Source organism: Mirounga angustirostris, unplaced genomic scaffold (genome assembly GCF_029215605.1).
Source record: "Mirounga angustirostris isolate CCGP_5_RB_7025 unplaced genomic scaffold, mMirAng1.0.hap1 SCAF_5, whole genome shotgun sequence".
Taxonomy (NCBI): Eukaryota; Metazoa; Chordata; class Mammalia; order Carnivora; family Phocidae; genus Mirounga; species Mirounga angustirostris.
Genome location: NW_026991713.1, coordinates 78,491,137 through 78,511,346, shown reverse-complemented (window position 1 = coordinate 78,511,346; position 20,210 = coordinate 78,491,137). Strand labels below are relative to the sequence as shown.

Here is a 20,210-nt window from a genome sequence, read left to right as displayed (position 1 = left end):
GGGTTGATGTTATTCCTATTATCTCCTTCACACTCCTGGATTCTTTCACATCAGGCATTGTCTCTGTTCTCCTGAGAGGTGAGCTAGGAGAACAGAGGTATGGGCACTGGGAAATCACATATGGCCCTAGGCTCTGTTTTAGCTACGTTGGCCAAACGCCAAGGTCTCCAGGTTCTTCACTCCAGTTGCTTCATTCTGCTTAGAGCAGGGAAACAGTGACCTCTAAAGCAAGGTGTTTCTTCACGGCCTACCTGATCAGCCATATATCCAGCTGGCATCAGCAGTCATGTTCAGCTCCTGTCATCAGAACTATTCCTACCTCATGTTACTTAATGAATAGAACAAGAAGGCATTTTCCCAAGAAAAGGGTCATTTCAAGGAAGTAAAAAAAAAAAAAGCAAATGCCAAAGAACTTTGTCTTGATCTTTTTCTCTCATCCTGTTTCTTTCTCTAATTCTTGTCTTCTCTGTTTTACTTGTCTATATATTTTTGCCTTTCATTCTCTTTATTTGCTCTTTATTAGGAAATAAACTCATTGTCCCATCCGCCTACCCATATATAGGTTTCTTTTTGCTAGTCTTTCCCACTGTGGAATAAAAAAAGGAAAGTTATTAATTAGCAAGGGGCCCACGTAGCTTTTACTTTTTTTTTTTTTTTTTTTTAAGATTTCATTTATTTATTTGAGAGAGAGACCGAGAGCAGGGAGCCTGATGCAGGGCTTGATCCCAGGACTCTGGGATCATGACCTGAGCCGAAGGCAGACGCATAACTGACTGAGCCCCCTAGGTGCCCCCATAGCTTTTACTTTTTAAAAATAATCACTGAAATTCATTTAGTTTTAATTTCTCTCTCTCAAAAAGCATCAGTAACAAACAAATCTCCCAATGTTGACCGAGGGCTTACTAGATGTTCAAACGGCTTTAGGAGCACCAAGGGTGACATAAGTTTTTAGTAGTTCCAGAAGGCTTCGAAGAGGCCATGTTTGAGCAAAATCTGAGGAAAAGCAAGAGTTGTTCATCAGGAAAATGAAAGCTTCTAAGGAAAGTATCTACGAGCCAAACCATGTCTCAAAAACCTAGGCTCAGAACAGCCCAGTGCATGCTGGGAAAGTTCAGAATGAGATAAGGTGGAGGGGTATATGAAGCTGATATTTACACAGGTTGACAAGATTTTTTTAAAAAATTTTGGATTTGAGGGCTCCTGGGTGGTTCAGTTGGTTAAGCATCTGCCTTCGGCTCAGGTCATGATCCCAGAGTCCTGGGATCGAGCCCTACATCGGGCTCCCTGCTCAGCGGGAAGCCTGCTTCTCCTCTCCCTCTCCCTCTGCCCCTTTCCCTTGCTCGTCCTCTCTCACTCTCACTCTCTCTCTGTCTCAAATAAATAAAATCTTTTAAAAAAATTTTTTTGGATTTGAGAGTAAGTTTCTAGTTTGAGTAACAAGGTGAATGATAGTGCCCTCAAAGAGTTAAGGGAATCTAAGCAGAGGCTCAAGTAACAGGGGCAAATAATGAGCTTAATTTTAGAGACATTCACTTCGATGTGCTCATGGGACATTTAAAAGGCGATTTCTCATAGAAAGTTGAAAAGTGAATCTAAATTTTGGGATTAATGTATAATTATAGATTGGGTAGGGAATGAACCCCATCAATTTTAGGAGAAATACAGAATTGTAGATTTTCGGGGACTAAACTGTAGTTGATACATAAATTAGCTTTTGCTCCATGACAAATCACATTTATTATTTCTCATTCTTCTGATGGTTGGCTACGTGGTTCTTCTGGTCTGGGCTGGCTTTGCTGATCTCTACAGTTAGCTGGTGGGTGGGATGGGGCTGGATGGTCTAGGATGGTGTGACTCACATGTCTAGATTAACAGACTTGCGTAGGTTGGTCCCATCTGGGGTGTCTCTTCTCCAAATGATCTCTCATCTTCTAGTAGACTAGTCTGTGCTTCTTCACATAGTGCTCACAAGGTTTCCTAGAGCAGAGAGAGAGGGCAAGCCCTTATGTGCAAAGACCTTTCAAGCCTTTACTTGCACTACATTTGTTGATACCTCTTTGGCTAAAGCAAGTCACATGTCCAGGCCCAAAACCAGTGAGGGGAGAGCTAGGGAACCCATTTTTAGAATCCACCAGAGTGAGGGTAAAGGACAAAATCTTAAAGCACTAACATTTTATAGTCTGGGCTGGGTAGATAGTGGGGATAGTGGAAGTAGACTATCTATCTGGTCAAGGAATTAAGAAATCAGAATAGAAGAAAAGAAAGAGTGGAAAGAAAAACGAAAAGAAGGAAAGAGTGGGGTCAATCAAGTACCAGAGGTCAAATTAGAAAAAGGATGAAAAGTTCTCTTTATTTTTAATAAATAGAAAGTCTGTGATGACTAACTGATGAAGCTTTAGCTGAGTGTTTTGAGGAGAGAAAAACCAGATTGTGATTGATGACAGCTGATAAAGACAATAGGTATAAATCTTTCTTTCAAGACCTGCCCCATAAGTTGGAGAGGAGAATAATTAAAGTTGATTTTTTTCTTGGTTTTTTGTTTTGTTTTGTATCTTATTACCTTGTTTTGTTTTTGTTTTTTAAAGATGGCAGCTGAAGGATAGGATCTCTAAATTTAGAGGTACTTTTTCTCTATCTCTGATGTACGTAGGAAAACTATTCTAGATATTACCAGTTCTACTAAAGTTTAGAAGTATTCCTTGAATAATGTAAATAATTCATGTCTCCCTATTCTTTGTGTTGCAGTTACTTTTACTGTTTAAAGTCATAATTTAAAGGTGACAATTTATTTTATTAATAGGATCGGAAAATAGAAGATCTTCGACAGTGCCTGAATAGGTACAAGAAAATGCAAGATACGGTGGTACTGCCCCAAGGTAAAAAAGGTAGTGTAGCTCTATAGGTTTTTCTACTTTACTGGATTTTAAGCGGCTGTGAACTTTAACATTTGGTTTCATTTTCCTGGATTATCCATTATTCCAAATTAGACAGTTCATTCGTTCATTCATTCAACAATATCATTAGGCATCTGTTCTCTACACACTTTCTTGGTGTGTAGGCCGATGAGAATACTGTAGATTGGTTGGTCAGGGAGAACCTCTGTGTGGAGTTCATGAGATAGCATTCCAGACAGAAAGAACAGTGTGTTCAAGAGACTATGGGGAGGGGCGCCTGGGTGGCTCAGCTGGTTAAGCCTTCAGCTTAGGTCGTGATCCCAGGTTCCCTCATTGGGCTCCCTGACCAGCAGAGAGTCTGCTTCTCCTTCTACCCTTCCCTTCTGTTCATGCTTTCTCTCTCTCTCTCTCAAAAATAAATAAATAAAATCTTAAAAAAAAAAAAGAGCATTTGGGGAAAAAGGGCTTGGTGTATTTAAGAAGTCAAAAGACCATTGTGACTGACCGGAAGGTAGTGAGCAGGGAGAGAATGAGATGAGATGAGCAGAGCTGTTAGAAGTTAGTGTTGGCCAGGTCAGGCAATGTGAGGCGTTCAGCTCTGTCAGCCCAGAGGGATCCACTGAAGGGTTTTCACAAGTCCGCGGCATCTACATAACAAATGGACCATAATGGGAGAAGGGAGCAGTACTGGAAGGAAGAGAAGCCAATCAAGAGACTCTCGCAGGATTCCAAGTGGAATGATATGATGGTACTGATTGGAAATATATTTTGGTGTTTGAATTAACACAGTGGTGTGATGAATTAGATGAAAGTGAAGAAGAGGAATGAATCAAGAAAGATTGACTTTTTTTTTTTAAAGATTTTATTTATTTATTTGACAGAGATAGAGCACAAGTAGGCAGAGAGGCAGGCAGAGGGAGAGGGAGAAGCAGACTCCCTGCTGAGCAGGGAGCCCGATGCGGGACTCGATCCCAGAACCCTGGGATCATGCCCTGAGCTGAAGGCAGCCGCTTAACCACCTGAGCCACCCAGGCACCCAAGATTGACATTTTTGACTAAAGCAAACCAGGTGGATGATGATTCCACTTACCAAGATAGAGAAGCCTAGTGAGGGAGCATTGAAATGGTTAAGGGGGGATTGTGTTCAGCTTTGAATGTGTTAAGTTAAAAAAAAAAAAAAAGGCAAAACCATAAGACATCTAAGTAAAAATAATCATGCTTTGATGGGGATTGAGGAGTGCACTTGTTGGGATGAGCACAGGGTGATGTTTGGAAGTGTTGAATTACTATAATGTAAGCCTGAAACTAATATTACACTGTATTGTAATTAGAATTAAAAACTTAAAAAAATAGTCATGCCTTTTGATGTATTATTATTTTATCTATGCATGGTCCAGTTGGCCATCCTCAAATGTGGAAAATCCCTGGGAGTCATTTAAAACAAAATTGTTGAGAATTTTGAAGTTTTCTTGTTCATTAGCAGTGCATAGGTGGGGTTATTTGCTCTGAAAGTAATAAATCTTTTCAAGGTACTTGTGAAATACTCAGATTTTGGAATTTCAATTTTGATGAGTTCAAAAAGAAGGAAAATCCTATTTTGGATGAGGATTTCTGAGGGAAAAAAAATGGATCTTCATCTTATTGTCCACAGGGTTTAGCATATGTTAAGATTTTGTAAATACCCAAATGAGCAAGCAAATGAACCTCTACCAGTGTTCTGACAGCAATTCCCATCACTCAGCATTTTCTATGCCTTCAAGAGAGTGTCTCTTTTTAGACAATATTATAAATTCACAAGTAATTAATTTTTACATAGTCATAGCATTTAAAACAGTGTTTGATTTTATAGAATCTCAACATTGTAATTCTTATATTTAAAAATCAAGGGAAAACATTAATTTCTGTGATTACAAAACATGTAGAAAATAGAGAAAAGTGGTAAATATTGTTCATAATTGCACTGGCGTGATCACTTTTGTCAGTTTCATGGGGGGTTTTTGTTTATTCTGTTTTTGTTTTAAAGTAGACTCCATGCCCAATGTGGAGCCCAACATGGGGCTTGAACTCACGACCCTGAGATCAAGACCTGAGCTGAGGTCAAGAGTTGGACACTTGGGGCACCTGGGTGGCTCAGTTGGTTAAGCGTCTGACTCTTGGTTTTGAGCTCAGATCATGATCTTTTTTTTTTTTTAAGATTTTGTTTATTTATTTGACAGAGAGATAGAGAGCACAGATAGGCAAGATCGGCAGGCAGAGGGAGAGGGAGAAGCAGGCTCTCCACTGAGCAGGGAGCCCGATGCGGGGCTCAATCCCAGGACTGTGGGATCATGACCTGAGCTGAAGGCAGCCACTTAACTGACTGAACCACCCAGGTGCCCCTCAGGTCACGGTCTTACGTGTCGTGAGATCAAGCCTTGCCTTGGCTCCGCACTCAGCTGGGAGTCTACTTGAAGATTCTCTCCCTCTGCCCCTGGCCTGTGCGCGCACGCTCTATCTCTCAAATAAATAAATAAATAAAACTTAAAAAAAAAAAAAAGTAAAAAGAATCAGACAGTTAACCAACTGAGATACCCAGGCACCCCTCATGTATTTTTTCATCTTTTTTAATGCATATAAAATGTGTAGCAAAAAGAGGTAGTTTTTAACCACTGTTGAAAATTATGTCCTGTTCTAATGAAGAGTTTATAAACAGTGATTTCTCACTAGCATTTATATTTACTTAGTCCTTAGAGAATGCTAATAATACCTACATTTTAATGAAATTAGAATAAATAATAAAATCTAAATTAAGCTAAGTCTAGTTAATAACTTTAAATGAGTATATGATTTGCCATTTTGTGTTATTCAGAGAATAGTGTTTTAAGCATCATTTTTTGGTTTTAAAAAAGAATATCTGGCGCAGTTTTTTCAGCACCTAATCCTTTTCATTGCTGGAGATGTAAAAGAAATTCTCAAAGTTGGCCGCATTGCTGGATATGTGGTTACCTTTGTCCCTAAGGCTATTCTTTCTGCTTTAAAATAAATGGCACAGAAAGATCATCTTAAGGAATCAAAAGATTGCCTTTTTTTTTTTTTCTTTTCCTCTTTCTGTTATTTTTTTTTAAGAACACAGTAGTGGTGAATATTGAGTTGTTTCATGGTGACTGTGTTGCTATTCAGAATTAGTTTATTGTACCACTGGTATTCTCCAGCTTGGTTATTTCTGAACTGAAATTTGTAAAGCCCCGAATTCTGAAACAAAATTAGGGAGGGTTGTTGGACTAAATTAACTTCTAATTTCAATGCTGTGAGTCTGTGATGGTATCTATTAATACCACCCCCAGGCCTCAGGCCTCATAATTTAACATGTTGTTTCCTAGGGGCCCTGTTGTTATTTTTCTAGGGATTTCAGGAGAAGCTGACTCTTTGATTTTTGAGGGTGAGAAAAATTTTTATATTCAGTTGGTATTCTTCCTCTAAAAGTGAAATGTAAATGAAAAGCTGCCGTTGTCCTCCTTTTGCTTTGTCTTTACCCAGGCCAAGATGACGACTTTGAAGATCTGCTCACTTCCGGTTCCATCTCTACTTTGCTGGATGTGCAGGGTTTTAGTGACCTGGAGAAAAGTCTATCACCTACACCAGTCATGGGATCTCCCAGTCGTGACCCATTTAACACAAGTGTTCCAGAAGAGGTATTTACAGACTCTTTTCATAGTGAAGAGACTGTGTCATTGAAGGTTAAAATGCTGTTGACAGCATGAAAGACATGGGATCTTTTCTCAGTGCGACTACTGACTGAGTCTTGGCAATTTTTGTGTCAAGACTCAGAGTCTCATAGGACTTTTTGTGAAAGGTGTGTTTTTTTCCCCCCTCTCTTTAATAAATAAATACCTTGGGCAATGTCAAAATTGCTTAAATTATTCAGGAAAAACATGGGAGAAAGATTTCATCCTAAATAGATTACAATCTACATAATAATAATCTTTATTGTTAAAGAATAAATAGAGAATACAAGAAGGGAGATAAAGTGAGATTATATAAAGAGGTTGGTTTTAGTCACTTCTGATGGTGCCTCTGAAAAATGCTGGAGTAAAATTTCCCTGACTTCTTCAGACTTGGGGAAAAAAGCAACTGGACAGGAATATTTAGTCTTCAAATCATTTACTTTTCTTTCACATCATACTGGTGCCAAAATCTGTTTCCATTATCTATTGACAACCACCCCAAAAATTTGTGGCTTGAATGACAACGTTTATTTTGCTAACAAATCTGTGATTTGGGCAAGGCTCAGCAGGAACATTTCTTCTTCGCTCCACTGGGCATCGGTCAGGATGGCGCAAAGGTTGGGGGCTTGAGTCACCTGAAGGCTACCCATTTGTATATCGCATGGTTGGGGCTACTGTTGGCCAGGACCTCAGCTGAGGCCCTGGCTGGAAATACACATGACTGCTTGGCTTTCTCCTAGCATAGTGTTTAGATCCTAAGGATGAACATCCCAAGAAGAGGACTAGGCAAATTTATATCACCTTTTTGATACGACTCAGAAGTCATGGTACATCTCTTCTCCTGTAGTCACAAATCCACACACATTCACAGAGAGGAAACATAGACCCTACCTCTTGATGACGAGTAACAATATCACATTTAAGAAGAACACGTGGGGGGCACCTGGGTGGCTCAGTCGTTAAGCTTCTGCCTTCGGCTCAGGTCATGATCCCAGGGTCCTGGGATCGAGCCCCGCATCGGGCTCCCTGCTCAGCGGGAAGCCTGCTTCTCCCTCTCCAGCTCCCCCTGCTTGTGTTCCCTCTCTCACTGTCTCTCTCTCTCAAATAAAATCTTTAAAAAAATTAAAAAAAAAAAAAAGAAGAACACGTGGGATGGCATATACCCGTGCAACCATATTCGAAGAGTACAATCTGCCCCTCCACTCTGTGGCTACAATCATCTACATCCCTCTCCCATGCAAAATATACTCATCCCCTCTTCAAAGACCTCTTGGTCTCATTCCAGTTAGGCATCAGCATCCCAGGACCTTGTCATCCAGACCAGGCCAAGATGTAGGTGCAGCTCCTCGGGCACGACTTCTTGAGTAGCACTCCATTCCATTTAAAGAACCAGGACATGTTTGTCCCCTACACACCTGACATACAGTGGTGGGATAGGCATAATAACTGCTAGGCATTCCCATTAGAAAGAAGAGGGAAAATGGAAGACACACTGGTGTCATCAGTCCACAGCAGTTCCAAAATCCAACCAGGCCCATGTGGCCAGCTCCTTGACAGGGCCCAGTCCTTTGGGCTCTTGGTTCTTCCTGTGAGTCATCTTTCCATTTCCAGGAGAAGGAACCTGTAATTGCAGATGAGTTGTTTTCTGTAAAAAGTGTCTATACAGGTCAAGGGCCTTCTACCTTCTGCTGTCTCTGTCCCTGTTGGTCTAATATGGTGTAATATTTTACTCATTTGGAATTTCTCATGAATCAATTTACGATCCACTCCATCAGGTAAAGCATACCCGCAGATATCTTCACAATTAGCCTTGCCCTATCTTAAGTTTTCTGTAAGGCTGCCATGGAATATCGCTCTACTTTCAGAGTTGTTGATCTTTTTGAAGGTTTCAATGAGACAGCACTACCTCAAGTCTTCCTGAGGTCTTAACCAAGGCACACCTCCCTCTTTGCCCTGAAACTGTTTCTTACTTTTAGTGCAGTGTGCTGTCTAGAGAAACGAGGAATGGGAAAGGTGGTTTTTGTATTTTAACTAAACAACCTCGGCTCCCTTATGTTTTCCAGTTCCTCTTCTGTTCATCTTTTCTTTAACATTTTACTGTAGGTGGTGAGAGGAAACCAAGTGGCATCTTTCCTTTTCATATCTGTTCCTTCTAATTACCTAATGAGAAAATGAAGGTTGAATTGAATGAAAATGAATTCAAGGAGGAAACGAGTAACATTTCTCTCTTCAATGTAGGAGTGGGCTACAAGATGTCATTCGTAAGGAATTAGTGGGTAGGGGAAATTGGAGGAAGGTGGTGAAACGGTACAGACTTCCAGTTATTAGACAGACGAGTGCTGGGGGTATAAGGTACAACATGATGACTATGGTTAACCCTGCTGTCTGGTATGGTGGAAAGTTGCTAAGAGAGAAGATCCGGAAAGTTCTCATCGCAAGGGAAAAAAAAAATGTGTTTTCTGTTTTTTTGTTTTAATTTATACAGTACTGCATGTTCGTGATATCTCAATAAAGTTGGAAGAAAGAGGCAAGGGATTAGTTAAGGAATAAATATTTTAGAGGGGAAAAAAAAAAAATCCCCTGATTGTTTTATTTATACTGAAGGGAAAAATAACATCTGACAGCCAGTGCGTGTGCTTGCTGCCTGTTTACAGAACAGCAGCTGTTACATAGGCATTGCTGGTTGGTTAAAGTTGGGTTACTTTCCTTATGTACAGCAAAGGGAAGTCTTGGAGGGGGGTCAGGTAACTTGCGCAGAGCAGGCAAGTGCTGACTGGTTGACCGAGGCCTGCCTTTTCTGGGAGTGCTGAGCACAGAAACTTAGCTAAGTTTGGGTTTGCTGACATGGAGCTTGACGCAAGACACTCTGTCTTGGGCCCAGTCAGATTATTTTAATAGACTTCACATGTTATAACCTCTTAGTGTCAAGGGATGAGACACCACTCAATAACTGGAACAAAAAATCACAAAGCTAAATGTATTGCTTATTTAGTTAGCTAGGTGGACTTTGTTGGTCAAGGACAGTCTCTTTGATCAAATGTGGGGTGTGGGGGATGGTTGGAGCTCAGGGATTGATGGACTCTCAGAGGCTGGAGTGAGTTGACATCAGCTGTGGATGTGTGGTTACAAAGGCGAGACTGTCGTTGATTGATTGGCGTCTAGAAGTGTGTTCACGGGTGTGAGTCCCTCCCTTCCTGTCTGACTTCAGAAGGGAGACACAGTCACTAATTGGTTGACTGGCAAAGTGAATTCACTGAGGTGAATTTTGTTTATTTTTTAATTTTTTTTAAAGATCTTGTTTATTTATTTGACAGAGAGAGAGACAGCGAGAGCAGGAACACAAGCAGGGGGAGCGGGAGAGGGAGAAGCAGGCTTCCTGCCGAGCAGGGAGCCCGATGTGGGACTTGATCCCACGACCCTGGGATCATGACCTGAGCTGAAGGCAGACGCTTAACGACTGAGCCACCCAGGCACCCAATTTTGTTTATTTTTTTATCACAATATCTTTTAAGTGTTTAACTTACTAGTTTATGGTGAGCTCTCACACCGTACTGCTCTGCGGTCGTCGGAAATTATTTAACACCAGAGTATAAAATTTCTTTCATAGATTCCATCCTTAGGATACACAAAGCATTTGCTTGGGAAGATGTATTAGGCATATTGCTGCTGTAATATTGTTATTAAGCAAAGTGTCTTAAGTGGTATCCACAAAGAACTGGTTTGAACAACATTCTATGTTAGACTAGTGGTAGAAAACAAAGTGAAAACAGAGGTGTGTTTACAAAGCACTTTACCAAAATCTCATCTCAAATCGTGACAACCCTGCAAGGTAGGCATTGCCATTCTCAGTTTACAGAGGAGAAAACTGGTGCCCAGTTAAGTGGCTTACCTAAGGTTAGAACCAAGATTTTAACTAGGGCTTAAAGTTGTCAAGGATCAGCTATTGACTTACTTGATGGTATTTATTATGTTTTATTCAGAACCAAGTTCAAAAATGACCTTCCTCCAGAATGTTTTCTCTGATGAACACTTGTTGATGTTTATATCCCGAGACCATTTTATAAATGTAAGAATAGTGTTCTAAACACAGGTGTATGAAATTTTATTAATAGACCATGTCATTGTCTCACCAGTTTTTTTTTTTCCTCTGTGACTTATGTCTTGTTTGATGGATTTTTGACTTTCTATAATTACATTACAGTTCCACACCAGCATCTTGGAAGTTTCAATCCCTTCATCACTGCCAGCATCTAAGGGCTTGGAAGCTTCTGAAAAAGCAAAATTGCCTCCTCAACCAGACACTTCATTTGAAGAAAGGTATGTCATTTATGACCCAAGATTGCAATATAAATGTTCAACAGAGTAGATCAAGCAAACACCAGGGTGCATTGCTTTTATTTACAGACATAGGTTTTACCCTGAGGCAAGAAACAGTAAGGCATGTGCCAAGGGACCAGTGTGAATCAATAACTGCAGTCAGTTCTGTATTATTGAAATGAAGGGTGTGAAGCAAGAAGTCATAGGAGATGAGACTGGGGAGGTGTGATGGTCAGGTTAGAGAGGGATTTTAGAGCACTTGGGTTTTATGTCCTAAGTCACGGGGGAGGGGTTGGGGGGGACGCGTCAACGGGGCTCAAGCCCCATAGCAACGATCATCTGCCTGAGGTTGTTTGGAAGAAAGATTCAGGTCAGGGATACAATAGTTTCTCCACTGACAAGTAGAATTTTGAGGGAACACATTCTCAATTACTTAATCTTACAATTAGACCAAATAAAAGAAAATATAATAGAATAATTTAAAAGAGAGGGGCACCTGCAAGGCTCAGTAGGTTTAGCAGCTGACTCTTGATCTTAGCTCAGGTCTTGATCTCAGGTTTGTGCGTCCAAGCCCCAGGCTGGGCATGGAGCCTACTTAAAAAAAAAAAAAAAAAAAAAAAAAGGATATTTTAGAAGAGAAATAGCTTCCCTAGCACAATTTTTTGTTTTTGACAGTTCTGTTTACTCAGAATATATAAGTCTTTTATATGGTCTTTTACTCGTGAAGCACACACATTCCCCCTTTTTTTTTTTTTTTCCTTTTAGCGATGGAAAAATAATCCTTGGTGCTGCTGTTGAAACCGAGCCTTGTGATAGTCTTTCGTAAGTTATGTTACTGAATGTGAAAAATGTCATTGATACCGGAGAGAGAGGAAGCTTCTGTTACACTAACAATAACCACTATGAGAAGTGCATGACTGAGGCCTGAATACATTAATGCAGGTGTAATGGCTGGATGTGGAGGGAGGTGGGGGAGTTGTGAGTTAACAAAGAAATACTTGCTTATCGACCATTGTCTGTTTTCTTGTGCCAAGTGTGGCACGTCTGTAGCCTTCCTTTATCAGTTTTCATGTGAAGTGCAATGCTTTGAATTTCAGGTTTGCACTGGCTTGCATTTTGACTCTAGCAGAAAAGAGTCACAGAGAATGATGTGATGGCTAGAGAGCCTGCGATGGTTTTTTGCACTCTCCGTATAGTAAGCCGGCCCAGTATCTATGTTTACCCAAGTTCAAGTCTGGATTAAGTTAGGAGAATCTATTTTCAGAGCAGTACTCAAAGATGGGATCTTTTCTTTTCTCGCCATTATCGTTTACTTTATTTGGTACTGGACATGTCTAGCAACTTATGTACACATAAGTACATGAGAATTGCCTTTTAAAAGTTTGTTTGTATATGTATGTTATTCTACCTCTTAGAGCAGAGATACTACTTTTTTCTGTCTCTTTCTAAACTGGTCACCTATTCCTGCCTTCAATCTCTGAGAAGACCACCCTAGATAGTTGAATCTCTGGAAGTTTACGGTGTCACTTTGCCTTTACAAAGATAGCAAATGAATTATTATGGGCAGCAATAGGGATTTTTCTTGTATGCCTTGATCAGAACTATAAAATGAAGTACTTGGCCAGATTCAGAAAATGGATTCCTTTGTGAATTGAAAAATAACTCTTTCATCCTTTATTTTAATTACAAGGATTATATGGAAATAGTATGTGAGTATTTTAGAAGTTCCCTGGCATATTAACTATAAAATTGAAATAAAAATTAAAAATAAAAATAAAAAAAAAGTTCCTGGTCTAAATGTATACATGAAGGGACGCACCACTAGTCCATGGAAAAACGCTGGTTTATTTTCAAATATTGACATCACAAGGAGAGTCCTAAGTGTTTTTCCAGCTATTCTAACATGTGCGAGACATTCAGAGTTATTGGCAGGACAGTTAACCACCTCTGTTTTTAAAAGAACTCAACATTATAATTTAGTTAAGCACATAAGTGAGTGCCTGAATCCAGATTTTCTTTTATGACCAGGATTCAACCCACACACAGTTTTAGTTTCTTTCCAAGATATTCTCCTAAGAAACAGCGGCACCAGAGCCACTTATCATTAATCCTAATTACTATTATTGTTATTTTTAGAACTTCAAGTCTGCAAAAGTCCAGCAGCCTGGGCAATCTGAAGAAAGAGTCATCAGACGGGGTTGGTCCTGTGTTTTTTTCTGTCCGTTACCCTGAGACGAAAATATTTAGGGACGTTCACATTTTTCCATCTTAAAAATAAAACTCGTAAGAAGAGCTTGTGGTTTCTATAATGCAAATTTATTAGATACCATGGCTAATGGCAAATATTAAGAAGCATGAATATGAAGGGTTGAAAGTAGTGTATACAATCAAAACTGAAGACTTCAACCATTATTGGAAATAAATGGAACTGAGATTGTGTAGTTTAGAAGTAGATGTAAGTTTATTTTAATTTCTGGAATTGTATGTGACAGTGTGAATATATAAAGCCATTCCTGTAACAATCTGAAATATTGTTGTTTTGAACAGGAAAAGGAGTCTGTTCAGAAGCCTTCAGAGGTAATTTTTATGTCCAGATTACAATGTAAAAATGTTTGAGACATCTGATACATGTGATTGTTTAAATGTGTCCAAAAAACCCAAACTCAGAACCTCCAAAACATGTTACATGAAAGAAGCCAGACACAAAAGATCAGATAGTACATGATTCCATTTATGTGAAATATGCAGAGTAGATAAATCTATAGAGACAGAACACAGCTTGGTGGTTGCCAGAGACGGAGAGGGAGGAATGGAGAGAAACTGCTTCCTGGGTAAGGGGTTTTATTTAGAACGATGGAAACATTTTGGAAGTAGGTGGAGGTGGCAGATGCACACCACTGTGAATGTACTAAATGTCACTGAATTGTTCAATTTAGAATAGTTACTTTTTATGTTTCACTTCAATAAACTGTTGGGGGAAAAAAAAAAAAGCCCAAACTCTCAATCAGGCTATTGATGTTCTTGGTGATCATATTTGGGCTTCCTGAGACCTCACGAAAAGTCCTTAGATCACCCATCTGAGTTATTTATTTATTTAATATAATTTAAATTTATTTATTTATTTAATATATTTATTTATTTAATATAACCACTGTCTGTTTACAGCAACCATTTTGGTGTTTTGTTTTTTTAAGACCTCATCCAGAAGGGTCTGGTTCTTCTTTCCTCTAGTTTTCAACCGTTGCCTTTGTGAAGGCTACATTCTGGTAGACAGGCTGCTTCCAGATGCACTCCCTCGACTGTTGGCTCTGAATGCCTTCAGTCGTAATGTAGGTATCCCTGATGAGGCACAGGCCGTACACACAGCTGTAATTCCAGGCATCCTCTGTCCTTTTTTGTCTCGCCAGTTCAATAAATGATTAAATGATTTTGACACCTGCATTGATACATAGGTAATAGTAGCACTAAACTGTGGCATCTATAAACTTGTAGTTAACGATGAGCAGTAAATATGTAGGATAAAATAACCACCTTAAAAGCCTGTACCCCCTCTCCCCTTTGTCCACCTCTGCAAAAAAAGAAACACAGGGTAGGAGATGTTAGAGGAATGAGAGCATGCAAGCAAAAGCATCTTTGGATCATACTAAAACAATATAATAAATCATGTTACTGTAACTGCAAACAAATAATGAGAAAGCTGAAAAGTAAACAGCTTAGTACTTAGAACCATAACTTAATTACAGTTAAGGTTCTCGATAAAGACCTTGAAATATAGACAGCCAAAGTGTCTTCTGAATCGACGAAGAAAAATTTAATTATAGCAAGTTTAGTTTTGATGGTAAGTGTATCTGAATTTATCATAGTCTTTGAAAATTGGTGATCCGTGTTGGGTAACTTGCAGGCAAGATAATGAATATATCTCAGAACACCCTTTCAAAAAAAAAAAAAAGTTTAACAGTCACTGATTGTGTCCTCATTTGACTATTAATTCCTTGAGAAGAATATTTAAAATAACTGGAGTAGAATCTTTCTGCTGTTGGTGTAGAAGCTTGGGGCTAATGCCTGCTTTGCAGAGTGATTATATTATGTTGGGCTTCTACTGATGCAGTTACAGTACAAAGACTGTGAACTGTATTATAGCCCAATCTGTGTCATAATTGTTAGAAAAATAAGTCTGCTGGTATTCTGGTTATGTAATATCTTATTTCCATGTCTTTGGGGGAATGAGGCAAATAAAATTCAAATAAAGCTTGAGAATTTCTTTCTTTTTTAAGATTTTATTTATTTATTTGACAGAGAGGGACAGCGAGAGGGTGAACACATGCAGGGGGAGTGAGAGAGGGAGAAGCAGGCTCCTCACTGAGCAGGGAGCCTGATGGGGGGGCTCCATCCCAGGACCCTGGGATCATGACCTGAGCCAAAGGCAGACGCTTAACGACTGAGCCACCCAGGTGCCCCAAGCTTGAGAATTTCTATATCCTAAATATTTCACGTCCTAAGCATGCATGCGGGTTATAGATCAGTGAAGAGCATGTTTTTGGTGCTGCTGCTGCCATTGCTTCTTAAGTAGCTTTCAGAATTGACTTTCTAAACGTCTAATATGGCGCCAGATGTTCATAATCAACTTGTTAGTTCCGTGATTCTTTTAAATAAAATCACATGTGTAACATAGCAGGTGTTGCGCCCAGCGCGTACTCATAATCATGCACAGCAGTGCTGTGTTCCATTTATTAATTACTTCTCTCTCAGGATAAAGCTCCAGTAGAAAGCAGCCCGTTAGGGAGCCTCCCTCCGAAAGCTCCAGGACATGATGCCTCCATGGACGACAACCCTTTTGGCACTCGGAAAGCCAGATCTTCCTTTGGACGTGGCTTTTTTAAAATAAAAAATAACAAGAGGACTGCGAGTGCACCAAACTTGGGTACGTATGGGCAACGTGCCTTTGCCTTAATTCGCTCAGAGTGAGGACAAGGTCGATCTCTTCCCTTCCCTTGTTCATCGGCCTGTGCGTTTCTTTTTCTCAGTAATGGAGGTGAATGAGTTGGGGGGAAAGTTTGAAAGAAACCACCCCCATGGGTTTAATTCAGTGGTCAAGGTAGCTCTGTGTAGGCTGTCACCCTGCCCTCCTTGTTGGAGCAGGAATTAGAGGAAAGACCAAAAGCCGTGACCCTCTGTGACTTCACTGTAAACAGCTTCTCACCTGTTTTGAAAGTGGGCAGATTGGCCCCATATTGACCCTGCTGATGGAGTCTGCGTTGTTGGAAGCACAGCACCGTGCTTGCCTGTCCTCCCACTGTGTGTATTTTGTGAGTAGGAGTTTGATCTGTGTTTCATTTTGTCATTCTCCTGTGTTCTCTCCATTGGGCTGCGTGTGATTGTGTGCGTTGTTGGGATCTCGGAAGATCGTAAACGAAGTGCCAGTGCACCCACCTTAGGTATCGTACCCCTGCATGCCAGCCCTCGCCAGTGCTGTCCTCCAGACTGAGCTAATCCTTGCTCTTGGCATCCGTGATCTCTAGAAAGCGGGCTGGCAGCGATCAGAAAATGTCCTCTACTCCAGAGAGTTCCTTCCACCTGCTGCTAAAATGGACTCTCTGGGGAGCCTTTGCTTCCCAGCCTAAATGCTGTTTTAACCCCTGCTAATGACACTTCGCGAGGAGCTCTGGGAGGCCCCAGAAGTGCACAGCACCCTTGGAGTCCAGGGCAGGACTCTCCTGCCTCATTTGTGCACCCCAGCTTTCTCACCCTTCCAGTCCGTCCTGTCTCACGCTAACTCCCAGGTCCTGGCGGTCCCTTCTTCATGTCTCCGTTATCCCCAGAGAGAAATGTTTTCAGCCAAATAGGGAAGTCTTTAGAAGATATTGCAAATGATTGTTTTAGACTGACCTTTTTCTTTTTTTTATCTTTTATTTATTTATTTGACAGAGAGAGAGAGAGCAAGAACAGGAACACAAGCAGGGGGAGTGGGAGAGGGAGAAGCAGGCTTCCCACTGAGCAAAGAGCCCGATGTGGGGCTTGATCCCAGGACGCTGGGATCATGACCTGAGCCACCCAGGTGCCCCAAGACTGACTTTTCTTAAGGGAACATTCTTCTGACATTTATTGCTTTGAAGATGGAGGTGACGTTTAGTGACACCAGAGGAAGCTTTCTGCGATATCCAAGGAGTCGCCCCCAAAGTGATTTTAGGAGAGGGGAAGCTCAGTTTTCTTTTTTAAAAGTGTGGGGCACAGGAGGGAAGAAACATCCTCAAAACAAAAAATGAAAATAGGATGCTTTTAAAATGAAGGTGAGTTAGGCAACATTTTCTGGGACACCCGTACCCATGATGGCTTTAGGGTTTGGATGGAAAGCTTCCTTTGGATTTTCCCTGTGGATTTTATTATCTTATGTAGATACCCTATACCTATTCATATGGGTCAGCACAGGTGACTTGTCTCCCTTTGTGGATACATGGGATAAATAAAATCCAGACAACTATTTTCAAGTGTTTTTGCATCTTTCTTAGAAGAAATACATTGTTAATGCTAAGAGCCGAGTGCTGCTTATTATAACCTATAATCACAGCTGTGCTTTGTAGAAAAGTCAACCTTTATATCTTGCTGAAACACCATTTCTGTGATTTTGGTACAACTTTTACTTTCCCTAAAAAGTGTAGTCTCACATTGAGGAAACAGTACCCTTTGTTGTGTTTGTTAGCGTGGGATCATGTATTAAGGGACAGATAAAAGAATTAAGATAGTTAATGCTGGGAGATCTGGGCTTAGCAAATTTGGATGTTACTCTTTCAAGGCAGAATCAACAGGCACTGGCTTTATATCAAAAGAAAAATTTATGCAGATCCAGTTCATTCTTTTCTCAGTAGGACATAGCAAGTTATAAATAGGAATAACTCTCTTGAAAAAAGAATTGCCAGCACTTGGTAACTGAGGTTTGATGTAAATGCCAAAGGAGAGGAGGGAGTGAAAAGAAAATGACAAAGAGTATGAACTGGAGTAACAGGAAGAATATTAATTAGTATTAAGGGAATATTAAATAAGAAAATTTAAGAGAAGCCTCTGGAAAATTGGATGGATTTGTTGAGTCCAAGATGTTCCTGGCACACCAAATGGGGAATATCCATAGACCTTCAGATCCTGAGTTTGGGGAGAGAGATTAGGTCCAGAGATTGTGCTACCAGCTGCTTATGTATGAGGGAAGCCGTCATTTAGTGCCGGGCGTGGAGTGGGTGAGCTTGTCCAGAAATCCTGTGGGGGGAACCTACTACAGAATCTCGGAGTGGAAGAGGAAGAGAAAACAGGTCCTATAGCAGAGAAGAAACTATCAGCTGACAGATCTGAGAGAGTGTCATAACAAGCAGATGAAGGAGATGATTTTGAAGAATGTGGGAGGGAGTCAGCAGCACCAAGTGCTACAGGAAGATCGAGAATAATTTCATTATGTATTCAAATCACTCAAGGAAAGAATGTGGCAATCCTATCCCACCTTTGAATCTCAAAGAGGTGGTAATTTGTGAGTAAATGAATTTAGGCACAGTATTCTACAGGATATTCTACACAACGTTAATTGATAAACAACAGACTGTAAAGCAGAACATACATTTGTGTTCCATTTTTAATATCTGTAGGGTGCTGTTTGTAAATTACTGCTTTACAGACCAACAGAAGAAGAATTTGTTAACCATTGCTAAAACCAGGGAGGTTAGCATCTAGTCCTGTTCATTCCATATTTAAAACTCACCAAGTATGTATTCTGTTCTTGGAATAGCTGAAACAGAGAAGGAGACAGCTGAGCACCTAGATCTGGCTGGTGTATCTTCCCGGCCAAAAGATTCGCAGGGAAGCAGTCCCTTCCAGATATCTCCACCATCGCCGGATTCCAAAAAGAAATCCAGAGGTATCATGAAACTCTTTGGAAAGTAAGTAACAGTGGAGACAAATGGAGTGGGCTTTGTATTGTATGTTGCTCAAATGTAGAAATAAATGGAAGATTGGCTGGAAATGAGTATGGAATTGTAAGGCTTTGGTGTTCCTTTTATGGAAGGAAGATTGTGATCTGGGATTCACTAACTCATTGGGTCTCAGCTGAAGTGTAAATCCAGATGTCTATTCTTTCCATACATAAGCAGTGTTCTGATTCACTTTAAAGTCTAAGGTCTCCTTAGGTCTCATACAAGGCAATGTGGTGTTGTGTCTTCTGTTCAGACTTAGGAGAAGTCAGTCAACTACATTCAACCCGGATGACATGTCTGAGCCCGAATTCAAAAGAGGAGGGACAAGGGCAACTGCAGGACCACGACTGGGTTGGTCTCGAGATTTGGGACAGTCTAACAGGTGAGAACAACTGAACGAATGGACTTTGACATCTACCCAAGTGTCAAGGCTGTGAGCACCTGCACTGTTAGTATTGTCCCTGGGCTCAACAGCAGACTCCATTGCTTACTTCTGTGCCGGGCTTGGAAGGGTCCGTCATCTTTAGAGCAGTGCATGTTGGCAGTGGTTGGTGAAAATCATGCAGAAGATGAGGGCTGTGTGAGCCCAGGGAGGAGCCAGAGCTAAAATGTCAGCAACATCTGTGCTAGGATGATTCTTGGACTTAAATTTAACCAAGAAAATCATGACTCTACTCTAAAGCATAGCTCCAGAGAGATGGAAGAACCTAGTGGTTAAGAGTAAGTTCCAGAGACAGACTGCTTGGATCTGATTCCTGGCCTTGCTGCTTCCTATAACCTGGGTGACCTTTGAGCAGCTGCATCCATGCTCTGTGCCTCTGTTTCCCATGGTATTAATTAGCCCATTCCCCCAAAAGTTAATCATGAAGATTAAATGAGTTAATACGTGTTAAGTATCTGGTAAATAGTAACTGTTCAGTGAAGGTTAATGATTGATGGATTCTGTGAAAGCACCTACAGACATAAATTCTATCAGAATTCCTAAATTTATCAGGACTGTAATGTCTTATCTGTTAAGACTCTTACGAACTTTTCCTACACCCTTATCACAATTTAGGGCTGGTTTGAAATTACTATACTGACCTACTAAGCATGAAGAGGGTGGGGTTGGCAAACATCTAGCACAAATCATTGACACTAAATCTCTGGAACATGGCCCCTCCCACCCTCGAAGAAGACTGGGCACAGGTTTCATCGAGGAAGAAAACTGGCTTTCTCCAAACACATGAAGAGTCTCATTTGCCATATGTTCTCTTTGTACACAGAAGAGGAGCTCCTTGTGCTGCTTAAGAAAAAAAAAAAGTCTTGTTTATCTACACACTTTTTTCCCCCAAAGAGGGACACAA

The 20,210-nt window shown here is 40.5% G+C and overlaps 1 protein-coding gene across 11 annotated transcripts in view; it reads left to right on the top strand.

Moving 5' to 3' along the window:
• Positions 1–20,210, top strand: part of PPFIBP1 (PPFIA binding protein 1) — a 177,914-nt gene that overhangs the window by 146,238 nt on the left and 11,466 nt on the right. For 7 of the 11 annotated variants that reach the window (XM_045873703.3, XM_064591470.1, XM_045873702.3 and 4 more), the window contains 10 exons: positions 2,801–2,885; positions 6,411–6,565; positions 10,800–10,915; positions 11,681–11,737; positions 13,052–13,112; positions 13,463–13,492; positions 15,665–15,836; positions 16,318–16,350; positions 18,681–18,831; positions 19,118–19,246. In XM_045873703.3, the coding sequence (XP_045729659.1) occupies positions 2,801–2,885; positions 6,411–6,565; positions 10,800–10,915; positions 11,681–11,737; positions 13,052–13,112; positions 13,463–13,492; positions 15,665–15,836; positions 16,318–16,350; positions 18,681–18,831; positions 19,118–19,246 (989 nt within the window). The remainder of the gene's footprint in view (positions 1–2,800; positions 2,886–6,410; positions 6,566–10,799; positions 10,916–11,680; positions 11,738–13,051; positions 13,113–13,462; positions 13,493–15,664; positions 15,837–16,317; positions 16,351–18,680; positions 18,832–19,117; positions 19,247–20,210) is intronic. The other 4 variants (XM_045873708.3, XM_045873712.3, XM_045873705.3 and 1 more) reach the window with 3 other exon arrangements.